At 40.4% G+C, this 25,906-nt stretch overlaps 4 protein-coding genes and 1 long non-coding RNA gene across 7 annotated transcripts; 4 read left to right on the top strand and 1 right to left on the bottom strand.

Moving 5' to 3' along the window:
* Positions 1 to 394: 394 nt before the first annotated feature.
* Positions 395 to 2,550, top strand: LOC121745125. Its single transcript, XM_042138912.1, has 5 exons — positions 395 to 515; positions 597 to 657; positions 899 to 1,498; positions 1,584 to 1,809; positions 1,922 to 2,550. The coding sequence occupies exons 3-4, from the start codon at positions 971 to 973 to the stop codon at positions 1,734 to 1,736; spliced, it is 681 nt and encodes a 226-aa protein (XP_041994846.1). The 5' UTR covers positions 395 to 515; positions 597 to 657; positions 899 to 970; the 3' UTR covers positions 1,737 to 1,809; positions 1,922 to 2,550.
* Positions 2,551 to 3,845: 1,295 nt separating this feature from the next.
* LOC121743932 lies at positions 3,846 to 5,635 on the bottom strand. Of its 3 annotated transcripts, none has more exons than XM_042137339.1 (3): positions 5,538 to 5,635; positions 4,722 to 5,142; positions 3,846 to 4,600 (listed from the first exon to the last, which is right to left on the bottom strand). In XM_042137339.1, the coding sequence occupies exons 2-3, from the start codon at positions 4,980 to 4,982 to the stop codon at positions 3,998 to 4,000; spliced, it is 864 nt and encodes a 287-aa protein (XP_041993273.1). In that variant the 5' UTR covers positions 4,983 to 5,142; positions 5,538 to 5,635; the 3' UTR covers positions 3,846 to 3,997. The 3 variants fall into 3 exon arrangements, with proteins under 3 accessions (XP_041993273.1, XP_041993275.1, XP_041993274.1); XM_042137341.1 differs by having other exon boundaries at positions 4,722 to 5,038; positions 5,538 to 5,597; XM_042137340.1 differs by having other exon boundaries at positions 5,452 to 5,538.
* A 467-nt stretch (positions 5,636 to 6,102) lies between these two features.
* On the top strand, positions 6,103 to 7,358 carry LOC121744083. Its single transcript, XM_042137527.1, has 2 exons — positions 6,103 to 6,447; positions 6,513 to 7,358. The coding sequence occupies exons 1-2, from the start codon at positions 6,253 to 6,255 to the stop codon at positions 6,990 to 6,992; spliced, it is 675 nt and encodes a 224-aa protein (XP_041993461.1). The 5' UTR covers positions 6,103 to 6,252; the 3' UTR covers positions 6,993 to 7,358.
* Positions 7,359 to 11,075: 3,717 nt separating this feature from the next.
* On the top strand, positions 11,076 to 22,482 carry LOC121744023 (lysine-specific demethylase JMJ25-like). Its single transcript, XM_042137459.1, has 13 exons — positions 11,076 to 12,312; positions 12,448 to 12,560; positions 12,875 to 12,974; positions 13,065 to 13,218; positions 13,495 to 13,558; positions 13,638 to 14,409; positions 14,677 to 15,021; positions 15,331 to 15,837; positions 16,517 to 16,589; positions 16,671 to 16,756; positions 21,605 to 21,724; positions 21,985 to 22,130; positions 22,274 to 22,482. Exons 1-13 carry the CDS (start codon positions 11,224 to 11,226, stop codon positions 22,275 to 22,277), a joined length of 3,573 nt encoding a protein of 1,190 aa, XP_041993393.1. The 5' UTR covers positions 11,076 to 11,223; the 3' UTR covers positions 22,278 to 22,482.
* On the top strand, positions 16,779 to 20,845 carry LOC121744024. Its single transcript, XR_006038412.1, has 2 exons — positions 16,779 to 20,303; positions 20,740 to 20,845. It is a non-coding gene; the product is annotated as an uncharacterized LOC121744024 (long non-coding RNA).
* Positions 22,483 to 25,906: the final 3,424 nt, after the last annotated feature.

The raw sequence follows: 25,906 nt of genomic DNA, 5'->3' as shown, positions 1-25,906 counted from the left end.
TAGAAAACCTCCCACTACAGTATGAACTCACAAATGGCGGGATTTTTCAACAAATTTGGGGATTTTTTTTCTTTTATATCATTAATTAATTTAATTTAAGGACGCGTTCGGTGTGGCTGTTTCGACCATAAATGCGAAAAAAATCTGGCCAAATATGTTGTTCGGTGTGTGTTGTTTCTTCCCTATGGCCACACATAAATGATGAAATAGCACTGTATGTCTCTTAAATGTTATTACTACAGTATACACAGTTGGCGTGTTGTATACTCTTTGATAAAGAATTATAACAAAAAATGAGGCGTGTGACTTCCCAAATTACCCCTCTCATCTAATTTCCCCCCTTTCCCGTCACTCACTTGAACATTCCAGATCTGCGTAAAACCCTAACCCATAAGCCAGCGGTTGCGTCGAATCTGCCATCGCGAGTCTTTGATTTATTCACGCTGTCAAAACAAGGTGATCGGACTAGTGTCAGCCCGTTTACAAGCTTTGATTCAGTGTTTGGTTGAATTCGGGTGCGAATCTGTAGTCATCCGCGATTCAACGTGAATTTTTTTAGAACTTTCAGGTGACAAGGGAATTTGGGTTTTTTTTAGGTTGCTGAAAAACCAACATAGCTACACCAACGACGTAGGGCTAAACGAATCAGTTACGGAGGTACATACTGCTCGGTCGGGGTGACCATCTTCGTGTTGTTTAATTTGGCTTGTATTTGTAATGAAATCTGCGTGCTTTGTTGTGATACAAGTCAATATGTATATTAGGTTCTTTGATTTTCAAGCCTGCCTTAATTTTAGCTTTTGAGTTGTTGATAATTTGGAGTTTAATTTCTGATATCCTTTTGTTCTTCTGTTTTGTTATTATTTTATTTTTGAATTTGTGCATATGTATCATATAGAGAGATTATGCAGTCACTACTTTGGTCAGCAGCTTACAAAACATTTTACATAACCATTTCGCCATAGCCACGATGAGAACTCCAGTTAATTCCGCGAGATTTCTGATGATGCTTGAAGACATCATGCTATTATACCGGGTAGAGATCACAATTCTCGAGCAGCGTTACATCAGAGCCCGCACCAACCGTGCCAGGCGTAGGATCATTGAACATGCTAGGCATTACAGCTTGATAAGTAAGGTTCCTAATCAGTTGAAATACTTGGATCGACTCATTCATGTCACTGATGTTGACTGCATAGCAAACTTAAGAATGGATCGCAACACATTTGGGAAGTTGTGTCGCATCCTCACTGCGGAGGGAGGCTTGAGCCCAGGGAAATGCTTAGGCATTGAAGAACAGGTGGAAATTTTTTTGGGCGTCTTAGCGCACCACAATAAAAACCGCGTTGTTCGTTTTAGTTTTTTTAGGTCCGGTTCGACGGTGTCCCATTACATAGACAAGGTTTTAGGGGCTGTTTTGAGTCTCCACAGAGTGTTATTGTCAAAGCCTAAACCCGTGGCGGATGATTGCATTGATCACAGATGGAAATGGTTCAAGGTATTGAATCTTTCCCCCGGCCGCATGAAATTGGTGTAAGCTCTGTTTCGGTATGGTTTTTTTTACACGGTTGATGTTCTTGTAGGGCTGTCTCGGTGCACTCGACGGTACGCACATCAACGTACTGGTTGGCAACAGTGACAAACCTCGTTATCGCACTCGAAAGGGGTCTATTGCAACGAACACCTTGGCTGTTTGCGATCGCAATATGCAGTTTGTTTATTTCCTACTAGGGTAGGAAGGGTCCGCCGGTGACTCTCACGTACTCAGGGATGCTGTGGCGCGACCCAACGGACTAAGAGTTCCCCAGGGTATGCAGCCTGGTTTGTCGTTTGTCTGAGTGAATTTGATATTATGTTTGTATGGTTTTCAGGTATTGGGTAGGACTCTATAGCAATCTCATTCATCTGTGGACTGTTTCAGGCTGTTACTATTTATGTAACAACGGATACGCCAATAGCAACGGGTTTTGACGCCGTACAAAGGAGTTCGATACCACCTCAAGGAATGGGGCATCGGTAATGCACAGCCACAAAATCCGAAGGAATTGTTCAACATGAGGCACAGCAAGGCTAGGAATGTAATCGAGAGAGCCTTTGCGGTTTTGAAGATGTGTTGGGGAATATTACGTAGTGCGTCTTATTACCCAATTCAAACACAAATCAGGTTAATCATGGCGTGTTTCCTTCTCCATAATTTTATTCACCACGAGATGAGCACTGGCCCCTTTGAAGAAGCGGTTGGTGGAGAGAGCTCAGCAACCGTGTCAGATCATGATAGTCCACAGCCTGAATACATATACTATGTAGACCCAACTCCAGAATGGACTCAGTTTAGAGACTCCATTGCGATGACAATGTGGAACAATAGATAGAGTTTTGTTACTATCGTGTTATTAGATCCACCTAGACTTTGTGAACAACTTTGTACTTGAAACAATTGAAATAGCATCTACATTATGTCATAGTTATGTGTTGACAGTTGCATGTTCCAAGTCCAATTGTACTCCATGGTGACCTTAGCTCAATTTAAACAGCATATGCATTCTGTTATATTAATGTGTGGCATGTGCTTATTCCAACTCCAATTGTACTCCATGTTGACTTTTTTCAATCTAATGTATGAACAGATTGTAATGGGCGACAGCATAATCGAATGCAGATGTGGCAGGGAGAAGATGGAGTTGCGCCGTGCAGGGAAAACGGCTGCCAATGCAGGCCGCTACTACTTCAAATGCCCCGACAAACTGAACCATGTTGGATCATTTCAGTGGTACGACGAGACTGTCCGGGGGCTGGGACTTGAAGGAAAAAGTGGCGTAGAAGAACGGGGGAAAACAGTTATAGGTGAAGAACATAGTTCTTATGCCACCTGCAGTGCAGTTGAATATAAAAGCGGTGTCCATTGCTGCCTCGCTTCAAACCCGAACGATTTGATGACCCTAATGCAGCTTGGGTTCATGGCTGTCGTGTTGGTCGTAGTGGGAATAATTATAGGCAGGCTTCTGTAAACCGCCTGTTTTTCAGCAACGGGGTCTACTTTTTGTCGTTTTGCATATGTATATATGATCCCTTGTCGTGCTCCATTTGTAAAACCGATCATCAAACCAGACAATGGAGGAGTGTTTGATTATTTGTAATATTCTGTTCTTGAGGTGACCAATATCTTGTCTACCCAAATCCATTAAATAACTGCTTTCATTTTCAGTGCAATATCAATACTTACGAGGCAATTGACTTATGCATTTCATACAAGGATGCAACATGTAGATTTATAATTGGTGCTTTTGTTTTGGTTCAGGAAGTTGAGTAATTTCAGCAAAATCGCGTCTGGTTAATGATGTGTAATTTTAGGTCGATTAAAACAAAATAATTTTACCCTAAAAAACACAAGCTCTTTCCTTCCCTCTATTTTTGTTCTCTCCCCCAAGTCGTTCTGTCAAAAACCGTCCCTCTCCAAGTCAAGTCGTACTCCCTTTTTTAATTCCTCAGAACTGCGGCAATAAACTGCAGAATTGCAGTTAGCATTCATAACGCCCGACCGGGCGAAACTGCGAGAGAATATCGCCCGACCGGGCGAAGCATTCTGGACTCATCGTGGATTTCACCCGACCGGGTGTTGTTTCTGGAAGGCCACTGGACTCGTCATTTTATATAAGACTCACCCGGCCAGCTCGAATTGTTGCAAAGGAAATTCACCCGGCCGGGTCGCACTTACTCGACAGCTTCTGACCTTCTGTAGGCATCGCGAAGATACCCGGCCGGGTGGCCTTTTTTTCTCCATTTTTGCCTACTCCTATACTAGAAGCACATCACGCATAACATATGCATCAATCAATACAGTAAACTAGCTATACAAACTGCTCGATAGAGCACATAGTCTTATCGCAAATTTTTCAGATCCTAGTACACGATGGCTACATATAAAATATGCATCAGTTTTGGCATAACCAAAAAAAAGGTAGAAACAAAAGACACGCCATTCACCATTGCTATCATTTCACATAACTTTCTGATTCTCCTCGATAAGCTTCAATAGGTAACCAAGACGAGCGTCAGCGCGCATTCCCATGAAGACCTCAAGGCGCTGCGGTTTGTCGCTTAAGATGTTGCACAGTTCGTACCTTTGATCGAGCGTGAGGCCTTCCACAGTTTCCAGCTTGTCGAATACATCTTGTTTAGCCTTTCCAAGATCGAATTCATACCTGATCCTTGATGAAATCACCTCGAGGCGAGCGTTTGTCTCAGCATGCAGATTTGAGAGGAATTCCATGAGTGATGCATCGGCAACCACGTGTCTGCGTTTCTGACTCCTGCCGGAATTGTTGATGGAAGCTTGTTTGCCATTATTTCCGGAGTTGTAGCCTTCAAACCCCGACGCCTGTGACAGACGAACCACGTTATCGGAATCTTGGTCCTCGAAGCCTGGGAAATCATTCTCATTGACCTCACTACTACTTGGGCCATTGCCCCGCAGACGGTGCACCGCATCAGCGACCTGTTCTGCCCCTGCACCGCTAGCATGATCCTTTCCGAATATGGCCTTCCATGTTTCCCATAAAGGACATGACTTGCCCCGCATGAACTTCGCATCCTTATCAGCCTAAACAGTCACATGATGACATCAGAATACAAGCAACAAACACCATGGTTTCGTTACAGTTTGTGCTGATCTATTGTTCGAAAACTGAGAGATCTACATTACCAATAAACCTTTTCCATACCTGGACGATTGCCTCCAACTGATCGTCGTCGCATTCAATCATATATTGCCCATCCGAATTGAATCCCACGCCACTACGGCCTAGTATTTTTGTCAGGCTCGTGTAGCTCTTCTTCCACGCGCTAATCCTGGAGGTGATATGGGGCGTGCCTTTCAGGTCGGTATTCGGAAACTCCTTGCGTAGAGAGTCCTCAATCTTCCCCAAATAACCAGTACGGAAGCCATTGTCAGATTTCCATCCTTGAGCAAGTAGCTCAAGCATTGACGCAGCCAAGATCTCCTCTTTTCGGGCACTCCATATCCTCCGGGTTTGATCACCTTTTCAAAATTTACGCGGCGAATCAGTTGTGTTTGCTGTCCAGCATGGGATGGTATTCCTAGCGATCGGACTCCACTACGGCGTGTGGGATCAGCCATGATAACTAATTCAAAATCCACAAATTGACAAATTCAGAATTACAAACATATTACTGTCGAAGTCATTGTCATATCATATTCTTGTACCAAAATTTGAGTAAACAACAATGAAGAACACTTCGATGAACCAGATTTGAAATATACACGTCAATTACAACTATCAAAAAAACAGAAGCTGGAACAATACATAAATCTAATTTAAACGACCAAATATTCAAGGTACAGAACTCAGTGAAAAACAGTATAAACGAGTTCATCCTCCTCAACCGAATTGTATAACATCAAAGTAGGGACTCCAAATTAAATGGCTGCACCTCTACAGCGAAGATAACAATACCCAGGTGAAAATGCTGTTCGGACTATATATTTGACAAGCTCGATCGAAAAGATTTGTATTTACCTCGAACTTCAGCTTGAGATCTCAAAGCTCACTGATGTCCTTCACTGATGTTGCTATCTCTAATTGGAAAGGTGTGAAAATGAGGTATGCGTATATTTGAATGTGTGTTATGACGGATGGGCGGGAGATGAAAGTGTGATGCGTGAAATTGGGTCAATTTTGGTTGATTGCTCATGAAGTGGGACCCGACAAAAATGTGTGGTAAATGATTTTCCACAAAGTAGTCAATGAAATTAGATGAGCATTCACTCACTTCCATTTATAAGTTGACCGATATCCCTCCGTTTTTTTATAGCTCTTCCACCAAGTGAGATGGTAATATGACAAATCCACAATAAAATACTCACTTTTTTCCCTCAATCTACTCTACTTCATATAGATGTTAACGAGTCAAATATGCAAATTAATGAGGCAATAAAACCACCTACGCATAATCTCATAAATGTGGGAACAAAGAAAGGATGTAGAGAAGTAGATACAAGTCTTTCAAACTAATGAATGTACCTACCTCTATTTAATAGCAACATCAAAGCATTCCTTGTCACACAGCTCGCATTCCATTCCTTCCTTCACATACACAATGCATATTCCTCAACAAGCTGTGTACCTGTACTACTGCAACTGGACTATGGAGATCAATGAGATTGTACTAACCACTATCACCAAGCTGAAAAGGGAGACCCAATGGAAGTTTGATGATTTTCCAAATTAGTTTATGGAGAAGGCGCAGCACGCAGTGCAGACTAAAACCAGCATTATGCTGACCGAGGTGGACATCAAACAACGTCTCGACTTCCTGAAGCAGAGGTACACCACCTTCAAGGCGGTCGTGGGGAACAAAGGCGCATCATATGACGTGGTGGATAAGGTTGTGCGTGCGTCTGATGTGATCTGGGAGGCAATTCTGAAGGTAAGTATGCTCGTAGAAGGTTTTTAATGTGTGCGTACAACTCCTGATCAACATTACTTGTGTAGAAAACTCCATTGGCGGCAGCTTACTACCACCGAGATGATCCCCACTTCCCGCTGTTGGCATGCTTGTACGGAATGGACGATGTCAAGGAAGAGAAAGATGTTTCTGTGATAGTGCTATCTGACTGCACCGAGGAGATCCCTACTGATGAACCGTCGTGTTACGAGGTTAGTGGCTTCGAAGCAGAGGTGAACTCGCCGGCTATGTTACCCCCTCAAACGGTTCGACGTAAACTATTTCCTGAAGATGTCGCACCTCCACTTGATCAGGAGTCAACCAATGACGTGGGCATGTATTTCATAGACATTGGCCCAGATGGGAGGCTGGTAACTCGCCTTGAGAGTACCCGGGTTTTGCCAAGGCCAGCTGCCGCGAAGACAGATGACGCTGGTCCCTCTACTCGATCCCCCAATGTGAGTTCCGTTGCGTCCAACTCGCCTCTCGGATGGTGGCCTCACAACATCAAGCGTCCCAATTTCTAACTAAGTCATATAGTGATGAAAAGGTCCTAAACTCTGCTATGCTAGAATATATAGTAATGCCATGGATTTGCATCTCATTTTGCCGGACCTACGTTTTGGGAGGTGGAAAAAAATCCATAGTATTGTAATAGGTAGAGCACCGTGTTTTGGTTTGATGTACGGAGTCGTTCCTCCACCTTGGTCATGCTCTGTTATGAACTAAAAATATGTATATTAGGTAATGTTGGTGCTCTGTTTATGAACTAAAATTATGTATTAGGTGATGTTTATGTATTCACTTCATGACTGCAGATGTCTGTTATAGCTAAAGCAGCTTTCAAACCATTTGTACATTCGTCGAGTAGTATGAAGTAGGGACGATGTTTGTTTGCCATTGATGACCGTGTTGTTTCATACATAATCATTGCCCTCAGTGGTATTGGAAGCCTTTCATCAACGAGCGCTGGCACCTTGTTGTGCCTCACAAATTACACCTGCAAAATAATTGCGTGCATTGAACCCCAGCAATTGTGCTCAGTATTTTTTTGCTGATAGGATACAACGGACCACGCATCTTGCACTTTGGTGATGATTTTACCCAAAATCGAATGGGACGGGGAAGGGATTACCCCGAGTTAAATTTCTAGTCTAATGCGTTCGGTGTGTGATTTCGAATTGGAAGACGTTGCCTTGCTCCAAAAAAAATGAATCCACCCTACAAACAAACATCGTGTTGTTCATAAAGCAAAATTCAGCTGAAAAATCATAGTTATGGGCTGAGGGGTAAATTGGGAAATTCGGTCAGAATGGCTGCCGAATTAACAAATGGGGAATTATTGTTAATTGCAAAACACAACCCATATCTGAAAAGATGAACGCAAGTGTATAATTAGAACAAGTGGGCCAGTCCTTATCAATTCTACGGCTGTTATAATTCTGAATTCCCCAAAACAGTCACATCGAACGACTCCTAATCATTATTAGAGCATCAGCAGTGGCATGAAATTCTCAAAAACACCTCATGCCACGTCATAAGGACTTCCCACTACACAGTGTCGGACATCCCCAAGCACTTTCTGAAGGACTTCCCACAATTAAAAAACCACAAATTCACAAATTAAACAATTTTCGGAATTAAAATTTCGACACAAATAGGGAAAAAAAATTCCATTAAATAAAAAAAAGAAAAGTACATTTCACCAAATAAAAAAAACATTTCAATAATTAAAAATTATATCAACGACGACCCCTCCGCTGCCATACTTCTTCAATAATATCGTTCTGGAGCCGAACATGTGCTTGTCTTTGGTGCATGCCGGCAAATGCACGGACTCGATCGACATCGTCATGGCGTATCCCCATGCGTACATTGCTAGAGGTCACGCCGTGGCTTGGACCCGCAGCACCAGCATCATCATTGGTCCAATCAGTCAGTGCTGGACCTTCATCTTCGACAATCATGTTGTGCATGATAATACATGCGTACATGATGTCGGCGATGCTGTCAACATACCACAGGCGTGTTGGACCCTTCACTGCCGCCCATCGAGCCTGGAGCACACCAAATGCTCGCTTCACATGTTTGCGCGCTGCCTCCTGGCGACCCGCAAAATATATCTTCTTTTCATCTGATGGGCATTTGATCGTCTTCACAAAGGGCCACATAGAATAATAGCCCATATTGTGCTGGTTGCCGTTGGCGACGAAGTTGACGGCCGTACCAACGCCTAGGTGTGCACAAACCGAACCGGACCGGCGGTTAACCGCCGGTTCGGAACCGACGGTTCGTGAACCGTACCCGGAACCGGCGGTTCGGCGGTTAACACGGGCCGATTCAGGTTCGGCAAAATCATGAACCGTGAAAGAGCGGTTCAAAATCGGCGGTTCGGCGGTTTGAACCGCCGGTTCAACGGTTCAAACGGCTAATTCCGAGATAGGTTCGTAGGGGTTCAAAGTAGGGACTGGTGTGAACCGGCGGTTTTGACGAAAACCGCCGGTTTAGGGCGAAAACCGCCTGTTTTGGACGAAAACCGGCGGTTCCGACCGGTTTCCGCCGGTTCCGAGTGCTTTTCAGGCATAGGGGCTAGGGTGCAGAGCTTTGGCATGCGTGTCGGTCAGAAACAGGCGGTTTTCTGTCGGAAAACCGTGGAAAAACCGTAAACCGCCGCCGGCCATGCCAAATAGGTAAGTAAGGTAAGAGAACTACGTGGGCTTTCATTCCCTACTGCAAATGAGCATTGGGGATACGTAGGCATCTCAACTTAAATTTTAAATTTAAGTTGAGTTCAAGTCTTTTTTCCTTTATTTCTTTTTTTCCCATTTGTTCATATTTTAAAAATATGCAAATACAATTACATAATTGTATTTGTATATACTCTAGTCGATGAAGTAGATTTCTCTATACGGCTAAATCCGGGAAACTTTTGACAATTCTACTATAATTGTTGATTGTTAGACTAAACTCAACATTTAAAGTTGAATTGCTAAAGGTGTCCTTAATTTAGTTATGTAGAAAGATCTCCTTCGCCGATTAAGAGTATATATACTTATAATTTTTTTAATAAGAACTTCTAGGTCTTTTTTGTCAGCACTTGTAAATTGTAATTGTTGTAGCTTGTATTTAAATTTTTCGATTTGTAATTGTTGTAACTTGTATTTAAATTTTTCGATTTGTAATTGTTGTAACTTGTAAACGTGTAATTTCAGTAAAATTGCAACTTTCATCGTACATTTTTGAATAAATACTACACGTTGGAGTCGTAATTTAATTGAAAAATGCAAAAAAAAAGGACCGAACCGCCAAACCGGCCCGAAAACCAGCGGTTTTGAACCGCCGGTTTTTTGAACCGGAACCGGAACCGCCGGGACCCTAGGCAGGCCGGTTCCGGTTCATGCATTTCGTGAACCGTGAACCGCCGGTTCATGAACCGTGTGCACACCTACCAACGTCCATGCACTGCTCGTTGAAAAGTGGCGACGACTAGAGGACGTTGATGTCGTTGTTAGACCCGGCTACTCCAAAATAGGCATGCCAAATCCACAGCCAGTAGTCAGCTACCACTTCAAGGATCATCGTGAGATTCTTGACCTTGAAACCAGTAGTGTACATCCCTTTCCAAGCAGCGGGGCAGTTCTTCCATTCCCTGTGCATACAATCTATGCTGCCTAACATCCCCGGAAACCCGTGCTGATTCCCGTGCATATCCAGCAGAGCCTGACAATCTTCGGGGGTAGGCCTCCGAAGATACCTATCCCCGAATATCTCCCTAACGGCTTGACAAAAATACTTCAGGCAATCGCGGGCAGTCGTCTCGCCGATGTGGAGGTACTTGTCGAACATGTCGGCCGCGCCTCCGTATGGCAGCTGTCTGATTGCGACAGTGCACTTCTGAATTGACGTGTGGCCGGGTTTACCAGCCGAATCCTCCCGCACCCTGAAATACCCGTATCGACGCTCCAAAGCGCCCACGATACGCAGAAAGAGCGGACGATGCATCCTAAACCGTCCCCGGAACAGGTTCTCCCCAAACCGTGGCTCCGGCACAAAGTAATCCTCATACAGCCGAGCGTGGGCAGCGAGGTGGTCCCCGTGTATTATAGTTAGACAATGGATGGGTCGAGGTACCGTCGGCGCCAAGGCCGCTTGTTCCTCCCTCTCCGCTGATTCCCTCGCACGTGCATTAATCAGATGCATCATGTGTTCATAATGCCCACCACCACTACCACTACCACTATTACTACCTGTCATTCTGGATATATAAAAGAAATGTAGAGAGAGAAATTTGTTAAAACAAGTGGAGCGAAATTTAACGAGTTCAACGAGCCGTATATATAGAATTTTAAAAAAAAATTTAATGCAATAAACGGGAATTCCGCGCGGACATCCGTGAGAGTCAACGCAATGGCGGACGTCCGCACGTCCGTAACGCCGCGGAACTGCGGTGTCCTCGGCGGAATTTCGTATCCGTGCATACCATGCACAATGGCGGACATCCGCCGTGGAATTCTGGCATGCCGGTCGGAATTCCGTCAGGACGGGCGCTATTGCTCATGCTCTTATAGCGGAATATCGCCTCTCCCGCCTCTTCGACTTCTGTACTTTTATATAGGCCTCTCTTTCTCTCTAGATTTCTCCCTAATTCTTCATTTAGGAGGGAAAACATACGCCTCCTTTGTTTTTGCTTTTTTTGTGAAATCTGGTGTCTGATTGTCTCTTGCTATTCCATATATACACTTCTGTTCATCTTTTGACATGGAGAGTGCAGAGGTGATGGTTGAAGATGAAGAAATTTTGGATGAAATCGGTGCCCTGAACGGCGAAAAATCGGTTCTTGACGGTTCAATTGCTGAAAATTTGAAGGTAAGAAAGAGGGGTCGGCCTGAGGAGAATCACCACGAGAATAAGTGTCGAGTTTGTGGAGAAAGTAATGATCTTGGCAGGAAAACTGGAGAATCTGATGGAGGTAGCGAAAAGTTGAAAGATTTAGTGAAGGAAAATGGTGGGGTTGAGGAAGGGAAGGCGATGGGAGAAGATAAAGATAGTTTGGGAGATGTAAAAAAGGAAAATTTTGTTTCTTCTTCTGCTACAGAAGAAGAAACAAGGAAAGATCTGGAAGAAGAGGATATTGTAATTTTAAAAGGAAAGGGGAAGAAAAAGAGCATGGTAGAGATTGAACGGCGGCATTCTGGGGTTAGAATGTCTAAGAAAATAGCGGAGGAGAAGATTAGAAGGAACATTGAGTCGAGTATCAGAGATGATGAAGATGAGGGGGCATCAAATAGGGTGAAGGGAAAAAAGAGGAATAAAAATGGAACTTCACTGAAAGAGAGTGAAGTCGGAGCTGAAATAGCCCGAATGGAGGATAAGAAGCGTGGTAAAATGAGCTTGCGTGATGAAGGCAAGGGGGAGTGTGAAGGAAAAGAGCTAAATGGGACTGCATCAGCAGTTGGGGAAGGGAGGGCGATGGAAGAAGATAAAGATAGTTCGGGAGAAGAGGATATAGTAATTTTAAAAGGAAAGGGGAAGAAAAAAAGCTTGGTAGGGACTGAACCGTGGCAGTCTGGGTCTAGAAAGGCCAAGTTAAAGGCTGTTGAGAAGATGCAATTGGACATTGCATCGCAGCATATCACAGATGATGAAAATAGGGGGAAGCGCAAAAAGAAGAATTACAATGGAACTTCGCTGGAAGAAGAGAGAGAATTCGGAGCTGAAATACCCCAAATGGAGGATAAGAAGACTGAAAGAAGGAGTTTGCGTAATAAAGGCAATGGGGAGTGTGAAGGGAAAGAGCTAGATGGGACTGTACCAAAGTCCAGAATTGGACTTAAAAGGGATGAGAATGTAGGTAGAATTTGGGAAGTCCTCAAGTTGATTGCCCTTTAGTTGTGATTAGTGTTTGTTTAAATGCTAAGAGTTTTTAAGTTATTTTACTTTTGAGCAGTCATTTTATGTTAATTTGTTGCGTTTCTTTTACAGGGATATCTGGAATCAAATATGTGTCACCAATGCCAAAGAAATGACAAAGGAGAGGTCGTCCGGTGCACGAAATGTAAGACGAAGCGATATTGTGGTCACTGTATAACGAACTGGTATGCTAATGTTTTTCTTATGCAAGCATATACTGCTCCTTGCCAGCTAATTGTTTTCCTTAAAGATTGCATCATTACAAAGCGATGTTTATATTTATAATTTGTTTTCACTGTCAATACTTGTTGATAAGCTATATGATTATCAAATTGGAAGTGTTCCGTTGTGTTACAGGGCTATAGCTATATACGATATGATTCATTTGGAGTACTAGATTTTAGCCAGGCCATTTGGGGAAGACAGATAGATGACTATTTTTCTTTTATAAGAGGACTTAAGTTCTACAATCTTCATTTGCCTTTGTTTCTGATGATAGGTACCCTGACCTGTCAGCGGAAGCTTTGGCAGAGGCTTGTCCTGTTTGTCAACTGAACTGCAATTGCAAAGCATGTTTACGCATGGAAGTTTCTGTGGAAGTTTGTTTCTAACTTGGTTTCTGATTTTTGCTTCTTTTTTTCATTCTTATGTTAGCTTTCTTATGCTTCAAATTCACTTTCTTCTTGTAGGCTGCTGCCAGTATTAAGGAGAAGTCGAAGTTTACAATTGGCAAAGATGAGAAGATTCAGTACTCTAAGTACATCATAAAAGAACTCCTGCCATTTGTTGAACAGATTCACAAAGAACAAGTGACAGAGAGGGAGCTTGAGGCTATTATTCAAGGTTTTTAATTTTTTTTAATCTTTTCTTCTTGAAATCGTTTAGACAATGCTGCAAATTTTGGTGGAATAAAAGTTCCCTTTTCCTGGAGTATGTTTGATGCTAGTTGTATGTGCACTTAGAGATAATATTTACCTGATGCTCATTTTGAAGAATGGAGATTGTGATTAATTGACAGTATATGCTCAAATTTTGATATTGCTTTGTTACTTAATAGTGAAGTTTAATTCAAGCTTGTAGTTGCTTTATACCAGATTTAACATTTTTTTGCATTTGCAGGTGTATCAGTTTCAGACTCTAAAATCATTGAAGCAGCAATTGATGCAGATGAGCGCATTTATTGGTATGTTCTGGGAAAAATTTCAATCATGTTATAGTTTCCGATAATTTCTAAGGGTATCTATATGTCCATGATGGTGCAGTGACAACTGTCGAACTTCTATTGTTGACTACCACAGAAGCTGTCCTCGGTGTTCCTATGACCTTTGCCTTAGTTGTTGTCGAGAACTCAGGGATGGGCGCTTGCAGGGAGGTGAAAAAGGACCATCTTTTAAATATGTCGACTACGGTTTTAATTATCTGCATAATATCAAAGAAGAGAATATTTCAGAGAAGACGAAAATTTCAAAGAGGAATATTTCAAAGAATGTTGGTGGTCAGGATATTATGGTGGTGGATAAACCGGATTCTTCATTACAATGGAAAGCAAAGGAAAATGGTGTCATTTTGTGTCCACCAAAAACCAAGGGAGGTTGTGGTGAAGAAATTTTGGTATTGAAGTGTTTGTTACCTGATGGATGTGTTTCAAAATTGCGTGAGGAAGCAAAGGAAATATTTGATGCATACCAAACTGAATGTGCCCCAGAATATCTTGAGAATAGTTGTCCATGTTCCAAATTTTTGGATGGAGATGATTTCATTAACCAAAAGACATGTAGAGCAGCCTCTCGAGAAGATTCAAGTGACAACTCTTTATACTGGCCTTCAGCTGTAGACATGGGGCATGGGGATCTAAAACATTTCCAGTGGCATTGGTCAAAGGGTGAGCCAGTAATAGTTAGTAAAGTACTTGAAACTACCCTTGGCTTGAGTTGGGAACCTATGGTTATGTGGCGTGCCTTCCGACAGATTAAAAACAATGACCACGAGACACGTCTAGATGTGACTGCTATTTCTTGCCTTGATTGGTGTGAGGTATGGTTATGCCTGCTGCAATTTAAAACTTTTGGGACAAACGAACAATGTGTGCTGTTGTTTGATTAGCGTATGCTACTTCTGTCAGTTACCTAGTGTAGCTGTTTATTATTTCAGTTTTTGCATGCTATTTAATACCTATCTGTTTGGTGTGGGCTGGAATCCCCAACATTTCTTCTAAATGAGATATATACTTAAATTTTCATGTGCTTTCCTGATGTCTGATTGTGCAGCTTGTCTTTTTTCTTTATTATTGGTGACTTGTAGGTTGATGTGAATGTTCACCAATTTTTCACTTTGTATTCGAATGCGTATACCGAGGCAGCACATTTTGACAAAGCAGGGTGGCCTCAAATACTAAAATTAAAAGACTGGCCTCCTTCCACCTTATTTGAGCAGCTGTTGCCTCGCCATGGTTTGGAATTTATCAGCTGCTTGCCATTTAAAGAGTATACACATCCTCAAGGTGGACATTTGAATCTTGTAACTGCGCTTCCTCCACAGTCCATAAAACCTGATATGGGGCCAAAAACCTACATAGCTTATGGATTTAAAGAAGAGCTAGGGCGTGGGGATTCTGTAACAAAGCTTCACTGCGATATGTCTGATGCGGTATGTGCTCACTTTTCTAACTTCAGTTGCCTGCATTTCCCGAGTATATATTTGATCTTAGACCTGTTCCTTATTCTCCTTTCTCTCTGTTTGCTTGCAACTCTTTAGATAATCTTTTCCTACTTAAGATTGACATCAACGACAGGAATTAATAAGTCATAAAGTGTTATTAAGAGTTACAATGATAGCAAAACAGATTATTGCTCAAAGAAGTCTGTTCTGTCATATACTGAAATTTGAATTGAACACTTTATTCCATATTGTGGCTGTTGACTATAACTGTACTTATTCTAATTTCTTTTGCATTAGGTTAATATCTTGACACATATCAAAGGAGTAACAATTACACCTAAGACGCGTCAGAAAATTAAAGAATTCAAAGCAAAGCATGCTGCCCAAGATCAAAGTGAGATTTCGGGAGTTGTTCAGAAGGAAATTGGGGAAGAAGTGAAAGCCTTGAATGAGTCTGATCTTGGCAATATGAATGATCCTGACATGGATGTTGAGCTAGGAGTTTCAAATATTGTTGAAAACAGCGCTAACAAAGACAGAGAGGAAAACCATAAGGAGGTCTTAGAGAAAAAAGTTTTGAATGCTGATGATTGTAATGTTGACATGGATGTAAATGATCAAATACAACTTTCTGGAGAAAAAGTGGATGTTAAACTTGATATCGATAAGGGTAGTCTTGATGATGATGATGATAGTGGAGCCCTTTGGGACATCTTTAGGCAACAAGATGTTCCTAAATTAGAGGAGTATCTCAAAAGGCACTTCAAAGAGTTTAGACACATCTATGGTAATCTGCTTCCAGAGGTAATTTTGAAAATTATATTCGATCTTATTTTTTTGTTATAGCAGTTTGAGGTGATAAAAGAACGCGATGCAACTGATTTTATTGTCTTGATAACATTTTATTGTTTTCTGGATCTTGTTGCCTATGCATTTAGTAAACTGTCATAGTATCATACAGTAGTGATGATTTAAATATGTCTTGTTAGTTGTTATTGCTCTTTTGCATCTAGTTCTCCACTTTTTCCTATATATTTTAAGTTCATTAAATGGATGAATTTTCTGCTTTCTGTTGTTTTCTGTCATTCTGTCATATGAACATCAGAATAGAACCTACTTCTGTTGTAATTGCTTGTGTTAGGTACTCAATCTTTTTATGAATTTCCTCCTAACTATGCTATCGTTTTTGTTTTATGAATTGAACACTTTAGCAAATTGTTGCTTCAGTGTTTGCTAGAATTATGTTAAAAGATCTCATGAATTGAGCATGTTTATTAATTGTGGTGGTAAGATGAAACAATTGCATGTATATTGCGTGGTCAATGTACACCATATTCCTGATGATAGTTTTATCTTCGACACCAAAACCCTAACTTTTATTAGCTAATTGGAAAATCAGAAGATCTTTTTCCACTTCATACCCTATAAGATTCTACTTTATCTCTGATCGAAAAAATCAATTGTGATTGTCTCTTACTTTCAGGTTATCCATCCAATTCATGACCAAACTATTTACTTGACTTCAGAGCACAAAAAACGACTAAAGGAGGAATATGGTTTGCCTTTTTGCTTTTCCCGTGCACTAAATCACCTTAGATAATGGTTTTCTTGATGTGTTTTGTTTGTGTGCTCGATAGGAATTGAACCATGGACATTTGTACAGAGGTTAGGCGATGCAGTCATTATACCAGCAGGCTGCCCTCATCAAGTTAGAAATTTGAAGGTACTCTAATTATCTTCAGCATACTTATTAAATTTGCATTTTGCCTCTTAAGAAGATAGTCGTAGGTCACAGTTTTTTTGCAATGTTCTTAAAATTAATGCCTACTTTAAAAGTCGTGACATCTCTGCAAATTCCAGAAATTGTAGATGATTCAATTATCTTGGCTGTTGTATGAACATGTTCTGTTTCATGTATATCAGTACCTCACTACCTTGCCTCCTAAAGCTTCCGACTTTTCAAAATAGCCCTACCTGCTTAGCAATCTGCCCTAAAATAAGACGAGAGAGTATCCAGTAAACTGGTTTGTTTATTGTCCTATTTACTTGAAGAGCATGTGAGGCAAGACTTGACATGATAGTAAACCTGTTTCAGGAATCAAGATAGTGAATCAGAGATAAAACTAGATAATTTTTTAAGTCTGATGTTTGTTTAATGAGATAGTAATCCAAATAAAAGCTAACATGGTGTTTGGTATCCAAGTTTATATTGCAGATTAAATGTAAAGTGCAATTTGCCCTTAATGAAAGGGTGGAAAAGGGTTCATCATTTTGATGATACTTGAGATCTTAATATGTGATTAATTTGCCTATCTTAATTAACAAATGATAATGTGTAATTCATCAACATATTATGCTTAATTAGATATCTTGTTAATTAATTTGGCTAACTGAATGATGATTACTTAAATAAGATCCATTAATTCTCGTTCAATTAGTAAAAGAACAAAAGTAACGTCTTCATCCATGACAAATTATTCATACCCAAGATTGGGTAGTCCTCGACGACGGTAGAGAGAAAGTAGGGATGATGGAACCGGTGAGATCGAAACTCAACGATCTAAACCCAGTCGAACAATCAAAGCCTGCCAAAAGTGAAACAAGATCCGAAGCTTCTTGAAATGACACCGGTTGAAACGGAGATGAAGAAGAAGACGAAAATTGAAACGGGGATGAAGAAGATGAAAATCAAGCAAGAACGAAGCTTGCTATAAACTAAATCTGTTGAGTACAAACCCATCCCACATCGGCCAGATAGTGCAAAGAAGATGTGATAAATTTGGTAGAAATCTTGGCTCAGATCTTTGAATTTGAGCGTGAACAATCGAAGCCACCGAGAACAACCTGCCAATCAAAACTGACACCAAGGTGAAGAACATAGAAAATTTCTAAGAAAATGGGTTCAAATCTTGAACCATTGGGCAACGAACAAGAACCGAAGCCTATGTCATCACAAAACCAATCAACACGACGAAGAGGAAGAATCAAGAATTTGGAAAACATTTAGCTCAAATCGTCACCACAACAACCATCAGTGTTGTTAGAGGCGTGGGGCTCAAGGGGTGATTATGTCAAAAGTCGGGACTCGCGCCCCAGGTCTCGAGGCGCATTAACATGTTAGAGTTCTTTTCTTGTCATATACAAAAGGAGTTTGAGTAGACAAAGAAGGAAGAATTAATTGAGAAGAGAAGAATTGACTAAGGAATAATTAATTTCCTGGGAAGAGAAGAGCTTAAATGTTATGGCGTGTTTGGTTATACATTAATGGCTAGAAATTGCCTCAAATCGGGCCATTATTGGCTGTTCGGTGTGTGTGCTTCATTTATGGAGGGCCCTTGAACATGACAGTGGCCCGCACTATTCCTGAATAAATGCTAAGAACTGAATTTTGCCCAAAGAGGTAATTTAGCATTTCTGCATTGAAAGATGCATCTAGCATTGGAGGCAAAATCTCCTTTATGTCCTCTCATCTCTCTCCACTGACAAGTGACAACCGATGAACTAGAGCTTGTGAAAAGTGGCTTCAATGGCAGGTGCAGACCACAAATCCCTTGTCCAAGCACTAGCAACATTTATGGAATGGTAGAGATAGTGTGAGAGAGAGAGGTAGAGAGAGCGAGAAGGCGCACGTGTAGTTTGTGAAATTGTTTATGATGGTCCAACACCATTACTCCATCTCAGCAAGCTAATACAAACACACGAATCACCTCACTTCTCATTTCTCTGATTCTTATTTTTCGTTATCACACATTTCATACAAAATTTGCTAAAGTATAGTCTTATCACTTTCTGCGGCCTTTTTGAGCGCCAACAATGATAGTGGTGGCGGTCGCAGTCGCAGTTGCTATTGCAGCAGCCACTCTGTCGACGGTGCGTGGTGGCGCCGGAATTGAAGGAGTGCATCTGATGAAACAATCATGGAGGCTGAACAACTAGTATTAGCACCAAATCAGTTGACCACACTGCCATCATTTCTGTCAAGTTTTATTTCTTTTCAATCCCACCGTCGAAGGCGAACACGCCCTTATTATTTTGGAGAAATGAAAAAGTTATTACTCCCTTCGTTCACCATTAAGAGTTCTATTTCTTTTTGGCATGGGTTTTCTGAAATGTACAAAAAAGTGGGTGGAAGAAAGATATTGTAATATAGTTTTAAATGAAACGTGAGCGGAATGTTTGGCCTATTACAGTTTATAGTAAAAATGAATCAGAGGACTCCTATCTGCATACGTATCGAAATGGAAAATCGAGTCTTCTAATCACAAACGGAGGGAAAAATTTTAGGATATTTTGGTGGGTTAAAGGTATTCAGATCAAGTTAAAGGAAAAGATTTTAACATCAAATATAATCTTGTTATTTTAGGAAACGAAGATTGAATAAGATTTGAAGGCTTGAGGGTTTACTGAATTAAAAGATTTAGGTTCCCTAATTGCCTCAAGCTCGCCCTGTGAATATGGCTTGCCTAGCCAGATCGGAGCGATTAAGTTGGAGCCACGTGCTCCCCATGCGCGCATGGGCACACTTTTAACAACACTGCCACAAATCATGCATGGAATCTTGCTGGTTATGTAGGAATGGTGCTCAAGGATCTAGAGATACCGCTATGACGACAAACAAACATTTGCTACCATTTAAACCACTTGAAACCCATTCCCAGATATAGCAGAGGTCGTGATAGGTTGCCAGATAACTTCTTTGTCACAAATTACACGACAACATAATAGGAAGGAGAGGTCGTGAGGGAGAGGAGGTATATTTTAGCAAAATCCATTATTGTTAGGGTTGCGGGGCACATCGGGGCTATTAGCCAAAAACCCGGACTATGGGCACAAGTGGATGGATGCAGTCCAAAAAATTACCCCAAAAATCGGGGTGCAGTCCAAAAATCTATCGATTTTTAACATATAAATAAATTAATGAGTAAAATAAATGTCATTTATTGTTATTTAAGACACCCCGCGGGAATTTGAAGTAGATGTCATTTAATGCCATTGAAGTAGATGTCGCTGTTACCCCACCAAAAACCCTAGTCGACCACCGGTGCCCCAGCTTGCCCTGGTTGCCCCCGCCTATCCTACCTCTTGGACCGCATCCCTGGATTTTGATTGGCCCAACCACCTTTTAGTATGTCGGTCCTAGATCTGTGCCCGCCTGGGCAGTGTTGTCAAAATGGCGCTCAGGTCGCCCGGGTCGAGACCGTCACCGCCCCAACATGGGTGGGTTGATCGAGGTACGGGGTCGCCGCCGGGTCGTCTGGGTCGAGATACAGGTAATTCCTAAACCTTTATTCTATGAATCTTTTCCTTTTTAATGCTGATTTGTTTTTACTAAAATAAACATAAGTATTAACGTAAAACTTACCTAAAAGTCTGCTGATTTTCTCAAATCTTTCACACTTTTGTTCTGATTTTCTCTAATCTCAGCACACGTTTTTTCTCCTCTGTTCCTCAGATCTCTCACACTTTTATTCTCACACTTTTATTCTGATTTTCAAAAATCTCAGCACACGTTTTTTCTACATTCTCCTTTTGTTTCTCAATCTCAATTATCTATATATATGCATGAACCACATCAAGTTTTTCAAACCCTAAATTCATCCTCTTCATTCCTAAACAAATATACAGAGCCACCCTTCATCTATTCCTTCCTTTGTTTAATCAAGGTATTGTTCTAACTTTCATCTTCTTTTTGAATTTCGTGTGCAGATTTTAATTCTAATTCGGCCTCTACAAGCAGCTTGTACCACTTTATCTACCTATAGGCTATATGTATTGAAACTTTATTTGATATATTGTAAACATTAGAGTAATATATTTATTTGATTTAATATTAAAAGGCAAAAAAATTAGCCTAGAATAGTGGGTCTCTCGACCCAGTCGACCCGCCGACCCGCGACCCGAATTTTCACATCATCGATCCGGTGCGACCCTCGACCCTAACTACACTGCGCCTGGGGCGCCACAACTCTGACAAAAACGATTTTACTATAGAATAAAGTAACTCTACCGAACAAAAAATAGGTGATACAAATAGGAGTTGAAACCTATGCCAACCATTTATTTTCTCATTAACCAAACAATAGTTTATCCATTGCAGCGTGCTTGTGTTGGCCTAGTGGTAGAGTGATTAATGTTCGAGACCAAATGTCTCTAGATTGAGCCCACTCTCACGTGACCTTTAAATTTTTTTTGTTTATTTATCCATAAAACACCTTTTCTAGGCATATTCATTGAAACCAAACAGGCCCTTATTATTGTAGCTCGCGTATGCTGCTTCCCTTTGTTTTACTTTCCACTGTTGTGCTGATTAGGTTGGAGATTGTCTATATCGTGACCCAGTTTTACTCTGGTGTTATAAACTAATTGTAAAAGTTAGTAGCTTTCTTCTTGGTCGAAGTTGCAACATTCGTTGCATGATTGTCCCTTAATCTTACGAATTTAGTTTATGTGTTGCTTTTTATTATTTTCATATAAATCTGAAGTCTGTTCTGTGAATTCTAGTAGTTTGTGCAGAAGCGTACTTATGGACCTTCCTGAAATGAATTTTGTTTCATGTTTTCTTCATGCGCAGTCTTGCACTAAAGTTGCTCTGGATTTTGTGTCGCCTGAAAACATTAGCGCATGCTTCAAACTGACGGAAGAGTTTCGTCTGCTGCCCTTGAATCACAGGGCTAAGGAAGACAAGCTTGAGGTTTGAATTTTCTTTCACTTCCGGAAATATGTGCTAGCTTCCTGTTCGGAATATTCCATTGTCACTGCACGCAAAACTAAAACTGTAATGCACTTCATCCGCACGCAAACTAAAATTGTAATGCACTTACATCCACTCGGCATCTTAGTTGTTTTTCATCGTATGCTAATTGGGTTTCATATTATTGATAAAAAGCTACTCTTTTATTCGTTCAACTTAAATTTAAATCTTCATTCTGGCAATGGCATTTCTTTGGACAGGTGAAGAAAATGCTGCTTCATGCACTGAAGAGCGCTGTTGATGATGTGAAGGAAAACAAGCCATCACAGCCCACAGAGGAAGTCAAGTCTTCGCAACCCAAGTCATCCCGTAGAAAGGCACCCAAGCCAGGAAACCGTCACAAAAGGTACTAGTAATAGTTTCTTCTCTCTTTACTTTCTATTTCAAACAATTTATGGACCCCAATCCCTAGTAGGTGCTATGCTCCTTACTCTCTTTTGGTTTTGCTCCATTGTGCTACTTCTATTGATTTTCATATTTTTATTTTAGGTGATTATATTTTGGAGGCTCTTAGTTGGATGAAGTTATAATCCACTGTGGAGGAGAAAGACCCTTTTTTGGAATCCATGGCCATCTAATATAATGCTAATGTTATCCTTCTTTTTTTTGTCAACATTAACTTGTTATCTATTGTACTTAGATTTTTCTGTACTTGAATGGTGGATGGCATTGTGGCAATATAGTTGGTGGTTGTGTTTTGTTTGCTCCACTCATCATATATTTTTCAATCTGTTGTATTAGTATGTGTTTTTTCTTGGAATTACTTATCAAGTATAGTTGATTTTGGCCTCTAACAACCTTAATTATGCTGGCCTGTCAGCTTCCCTTTTCATGCATGATTTAGTATAGTTTATCCCATATTATGATAGTTAATCTTTTCAGTATGTTTAGAAGTCTTCGGTTTACCTTTTTTATAATTTGAATATAATTAGAAGTCTTTGTTTTGTTATGAGTTTTATTTTAAGTTGGAGACTCTACAAAGAGAGTTATGTTTTTCAGTTTCAAGTGTCCAGACTTTGATTGGAGCTTTGCCGGTGTGTTTTAGGCGATTGTCGTGCGTTGCCCTCCTCGGAGGTCTGGCCTTTTCAAAGGCGGTAGAACTAGTCTATTGTTGAAATTAAAAAATGTGAATACTTTGATGTTTTATTTTTTAAATTGAGTGATTATGTGTTTTCAAATTTCTCCGTAAACTAATCTCATCTGCTTCATAGTTTGACAAAGGTACGAGATATATATTGGACTGTAATTTACTACTACAGAATCTTGATTTGAATAACAACAAAGAGGTTACATAATGGTTTTGAAATACTATTTGGCTACAGTTTAAAAGAAGAGGCGCCACTTGAATTTCTCAAAATTTGCAATCACTTAATCTTAATTTTTATGCAGCAAATTTTGTCTTGTGACTGTAATGATATTATCCGTATCTACTAAAAGCAAATGTTTGGCTAGATTTGTTTTCTTCTCTGCCATAGATAGTTGCTTTAAATTTTTCAACAGTTAATGATTTGTTAAAAAAATAGGGGTAAAAAGTTGTGCAAGAAAAAGAATTCATAGAATATCAAGAGTATTTGAGAATTGAGAGTACATAATCAAATTCCAGAAAGTGGCCATTCATTACGAATCATGGTTAATGAAATAGCACAAGTAAGGTCAAGCAATTTGTAACATGGGATACTAGGCAAACTCCATCACATCTACCTTACCCTTGCATTTATAGATTCCCAAAGATACTAAATTCTGACACATACCTTGTTTATTGTTTAGAAAATTGTTACTCATATTGCATTTTGAGATCCACAAAGTAACCAACAAAGGAGACATCAACCCATCATTTAAAACCTCTCTACTTTTCTCCGAGCTCAAATCACGGGACTCAACCACAAGATGAGTCTCGCGCAACTGGCTTTTGTGGCTCAATACAATTGTAATGTGAGTAGTCTCACTCCCGATATATTTCAATGTCTCCAACTCCTCTAACCCATCTAGTCTTAGTTTTCCCCCTCCAATCACTTCTATTGTCTCTCTAAGAAATAGATGCTTTAGTCTTTTCATCTTCCAAATTCACATTTGGCAATCTAATAACAACCTCATGTGATACTCGCAAATCTAAGGTTTGCAAGCATGGCATGCTGCATACAGACTTTGGTAGCTTTGTCAGATATGAACTCCTTAAACTCAAGTATCTTAAATGAATTAGTTCATTTAAGCATATCCTCAAGGATTGTGATGCCTCAAAGTTCATCGTACTCTTTTTGAAGACAAAGTGTGGATTATTAATAGAATACTCTATTTTGATAAGCATAAAGGATATAAGATCTTTGTGTTCCTCTAACCCATATATACTTGAGTTACTATCGGGGTGATAATTGATAGCTAATCTACTTATGGAATTGCCATTGGATTGAGGTACTGCTAACCTTCTTTTGGAAGTGCGAGTTGTTGAAGGAATGTCATTAAGATATTTGGAACCATCAATGCGCTTCAAAAAGATTTCTTCTTCACCTTTGGAAGAGCAGAGATCATGCAGTAAATCGTGAATTGAACTTCTTAAGTGGAGTGTAGATCTCAGCTTCATGCAACTGAACCATGCACCTCATAGCAAGTTCAGTTAAATACCTTTGGGCTACGTCTCTTAGAGTTTCGTTAGCTCCTTTATCTTGGTATGAAATGAAACCTTCCGCCATCCACAATGTATACAATCTCTCCGTATCAATCTCTTCATCCTCAGGAAAACATGCTAAATAGAGGAAACATTGTTTCAAGTAGTAAGGTAAAGCATCAAAGCTCAACTCCAACACTTATTTTACTCTTTTGTATTCTTCAATACCTTCTCCATGCCTCAGATACAATTCCATGTTTACGTTTACCTTTTTCCATTCCTGTAAAGTGTGCTCTTTTTTGCGTAAAATCCCTCCAATAACACAAATTGATAGTGGTAACCCTTGACACTTTTATACAATTTCCTTCCAATATCTTCAAATGATTTTAAATCTGCATCAACTGCTACTGCATAAGATGAACAATAATAAGTTTAAATAGTGCTCTAGATTCTTTTCATAGTGGTCCATAGACATGACAAAATTAGATGTATAATGGTGGATGTAAATAGTAGAACTCATATTTAAAAAATGTAAATGGTGTTCTAGATTATTTATCTTTCTCATTGATTTTATTCCCATGTTTTATAGGCATAGATTCAATTTTGTTTTTTAAGTCTGTCGTATAAAAATAGTTTATATCCATTTATAGATATTTTTTACCCTTATTTTTTGCTTTATCATTTATAGTTCCACCATCCACTACACTATTTCTACTATTCCCTCTGTCCCAAAAAAGAAGTGACAATTTTCTTAGGACGGATATCACCTACTTTGCTTTTTAGTTTTTTTTTTTCGAGTTCGAGATACATTGGCAAGCGAGCTAGCCTCCCCCAGCCCCTCGTGGCCGCACGAACTAGCCTCCCCCAGCCCCTCATGGCTGCACGAACTAGCCTCCCCCAGACGGGTCCAGGCCCGTAAGTTGTCGACCCTCAGACGGGTCCAGGCCAGTAAGCTTGCAAAGCCCCAAGGCAACAAGCCTTATTTAGGCCCACAGGGGAAATTAATCCCAAGTTGCGCCATCCAAGAGTCGAACTCGAGACCTCCAGGATGGCGCGGTATCCTTGCCACCCTCCTCGACCACTTGAACTAGGGGGCTTGGATTACTTTGATTTTTAGTTTGTCTAAACTAAGATGACCAATTACTAAAAATGGAAACACTTTTATCTCTACTTTATTCCCTCTCTCTTACTTTACTCACTCCACTTCACACACAAAATAAAGTTGCATAAATTCCCGTACTGCCCAAGGAAGGGGCCATCTTCCTTGAGACGAAGGGAATACTATTTTTCATTCTCTCTTACTTTACCAATTATGCATTAAAATCTGTCTTCCGCGTACGACCTATAGTATAAATCTACTTCTCCTTCATTTTTTTTACAAATATACCTTCAAAAGTTACTTTTTCTCTAGTTTTATTATAAACTATTCACCCCCCCCCCCCCGCCTCGTTGCCACCCCCGCGCAGTGAAACCTCTGTAGAAATCATGGAATAAATATGCCCGGTCAATGGATTTTGACC

This window comes from Salvia splendens, chromosome 8 (assembly GCF_004379255.2).
Source record: "Salvia splendens isolate huo1 chromosome 8, SspV2, whole genome shotgun sequence".
Classification (NCBI taxonomy): Eukaryota; Viridiplantae; Streptophyta; class Magnoliopsida; order Lamiales; family Lamiaceae; genus Salvia; species Salvia splendens.
This window is presented reverse-complemented; position numbering and strand designations above follow the sequence as displayed.

What these genes read in the sequence shown, in the direction of transcription:
- LOC121745125 (XM_042138912.1), top strand. Translation starts at nt 971, where the DNA reads ATGAGAACTCCAGTTAATTCCGCGAGATTTCTGATGATGCTTGAAGAC. An exon ending in ACAGATGGAAATGGTTCAAG is followed by an intron (nt 1,499 to 1,583) that starts GTATTGAATCTT and finishes ATGTTCTTGTAG; the next exon opens with GGCTGTCTCGGTGCACTCGA.
- LOC121743932 (XM_042137339.1), bottom strand. Translation starts at nt 4,982, where the DNA reads ATGCTTGAGCTACTTGCTCAAGGATGGAAATCTGACAATGGCTTCCGT. An exon ending in AGTTGGAGGCAATCGTCCAG is followed by an intron (nt 4,601 to 4,721) that starts GTATGGAAAAGG and finishes GTGACTGTTTAG; the next exon opens with GCTGATAAGGATGCGAAGTT.
- LOC121744083 (XM_042137527.1), top strand. Translation starts at nt 6,253, where the DNA reads ATGGAGAAGGCGCAGCACGCAGTGCAGACTAAAACCAGCATTATGCTG. An exon ending in TCTGGGAGGCAATTCTGAAG is followed by an intron (nt 6,448 to 6,512) that starts GTAAGTATGCTC and finishes TTACTTGTGTAG; the next exon opens with AAAACTCCATTGGCGGCAGC.
- LOC121744023 (XM_042137459.1), top strand. Translation starts at nt 11,224, where the DNA reads ATGGAGAGTGCAGAGGTGATGGTTGAAGATGAAGAAATTTTGGATGAA. An exon ending in GGTCACTGTATAACGAACTG is followed by an intron (nt 12,561 to 12,874) that starts GTATGCTAATGT and finishes TTCTGATGATAG; the next exon opens with GTACCCTGACCTGTCAGCGG. An exon ending in CTAAGGAAGACAAGCTTGAG is followed by an intron (nt 21,725 to 21,984) that starts GTTTGAATTTTC and finishes TTCTTTGGACAG; the next exon opens with GTGAAGAAAATGCTGCTTCA.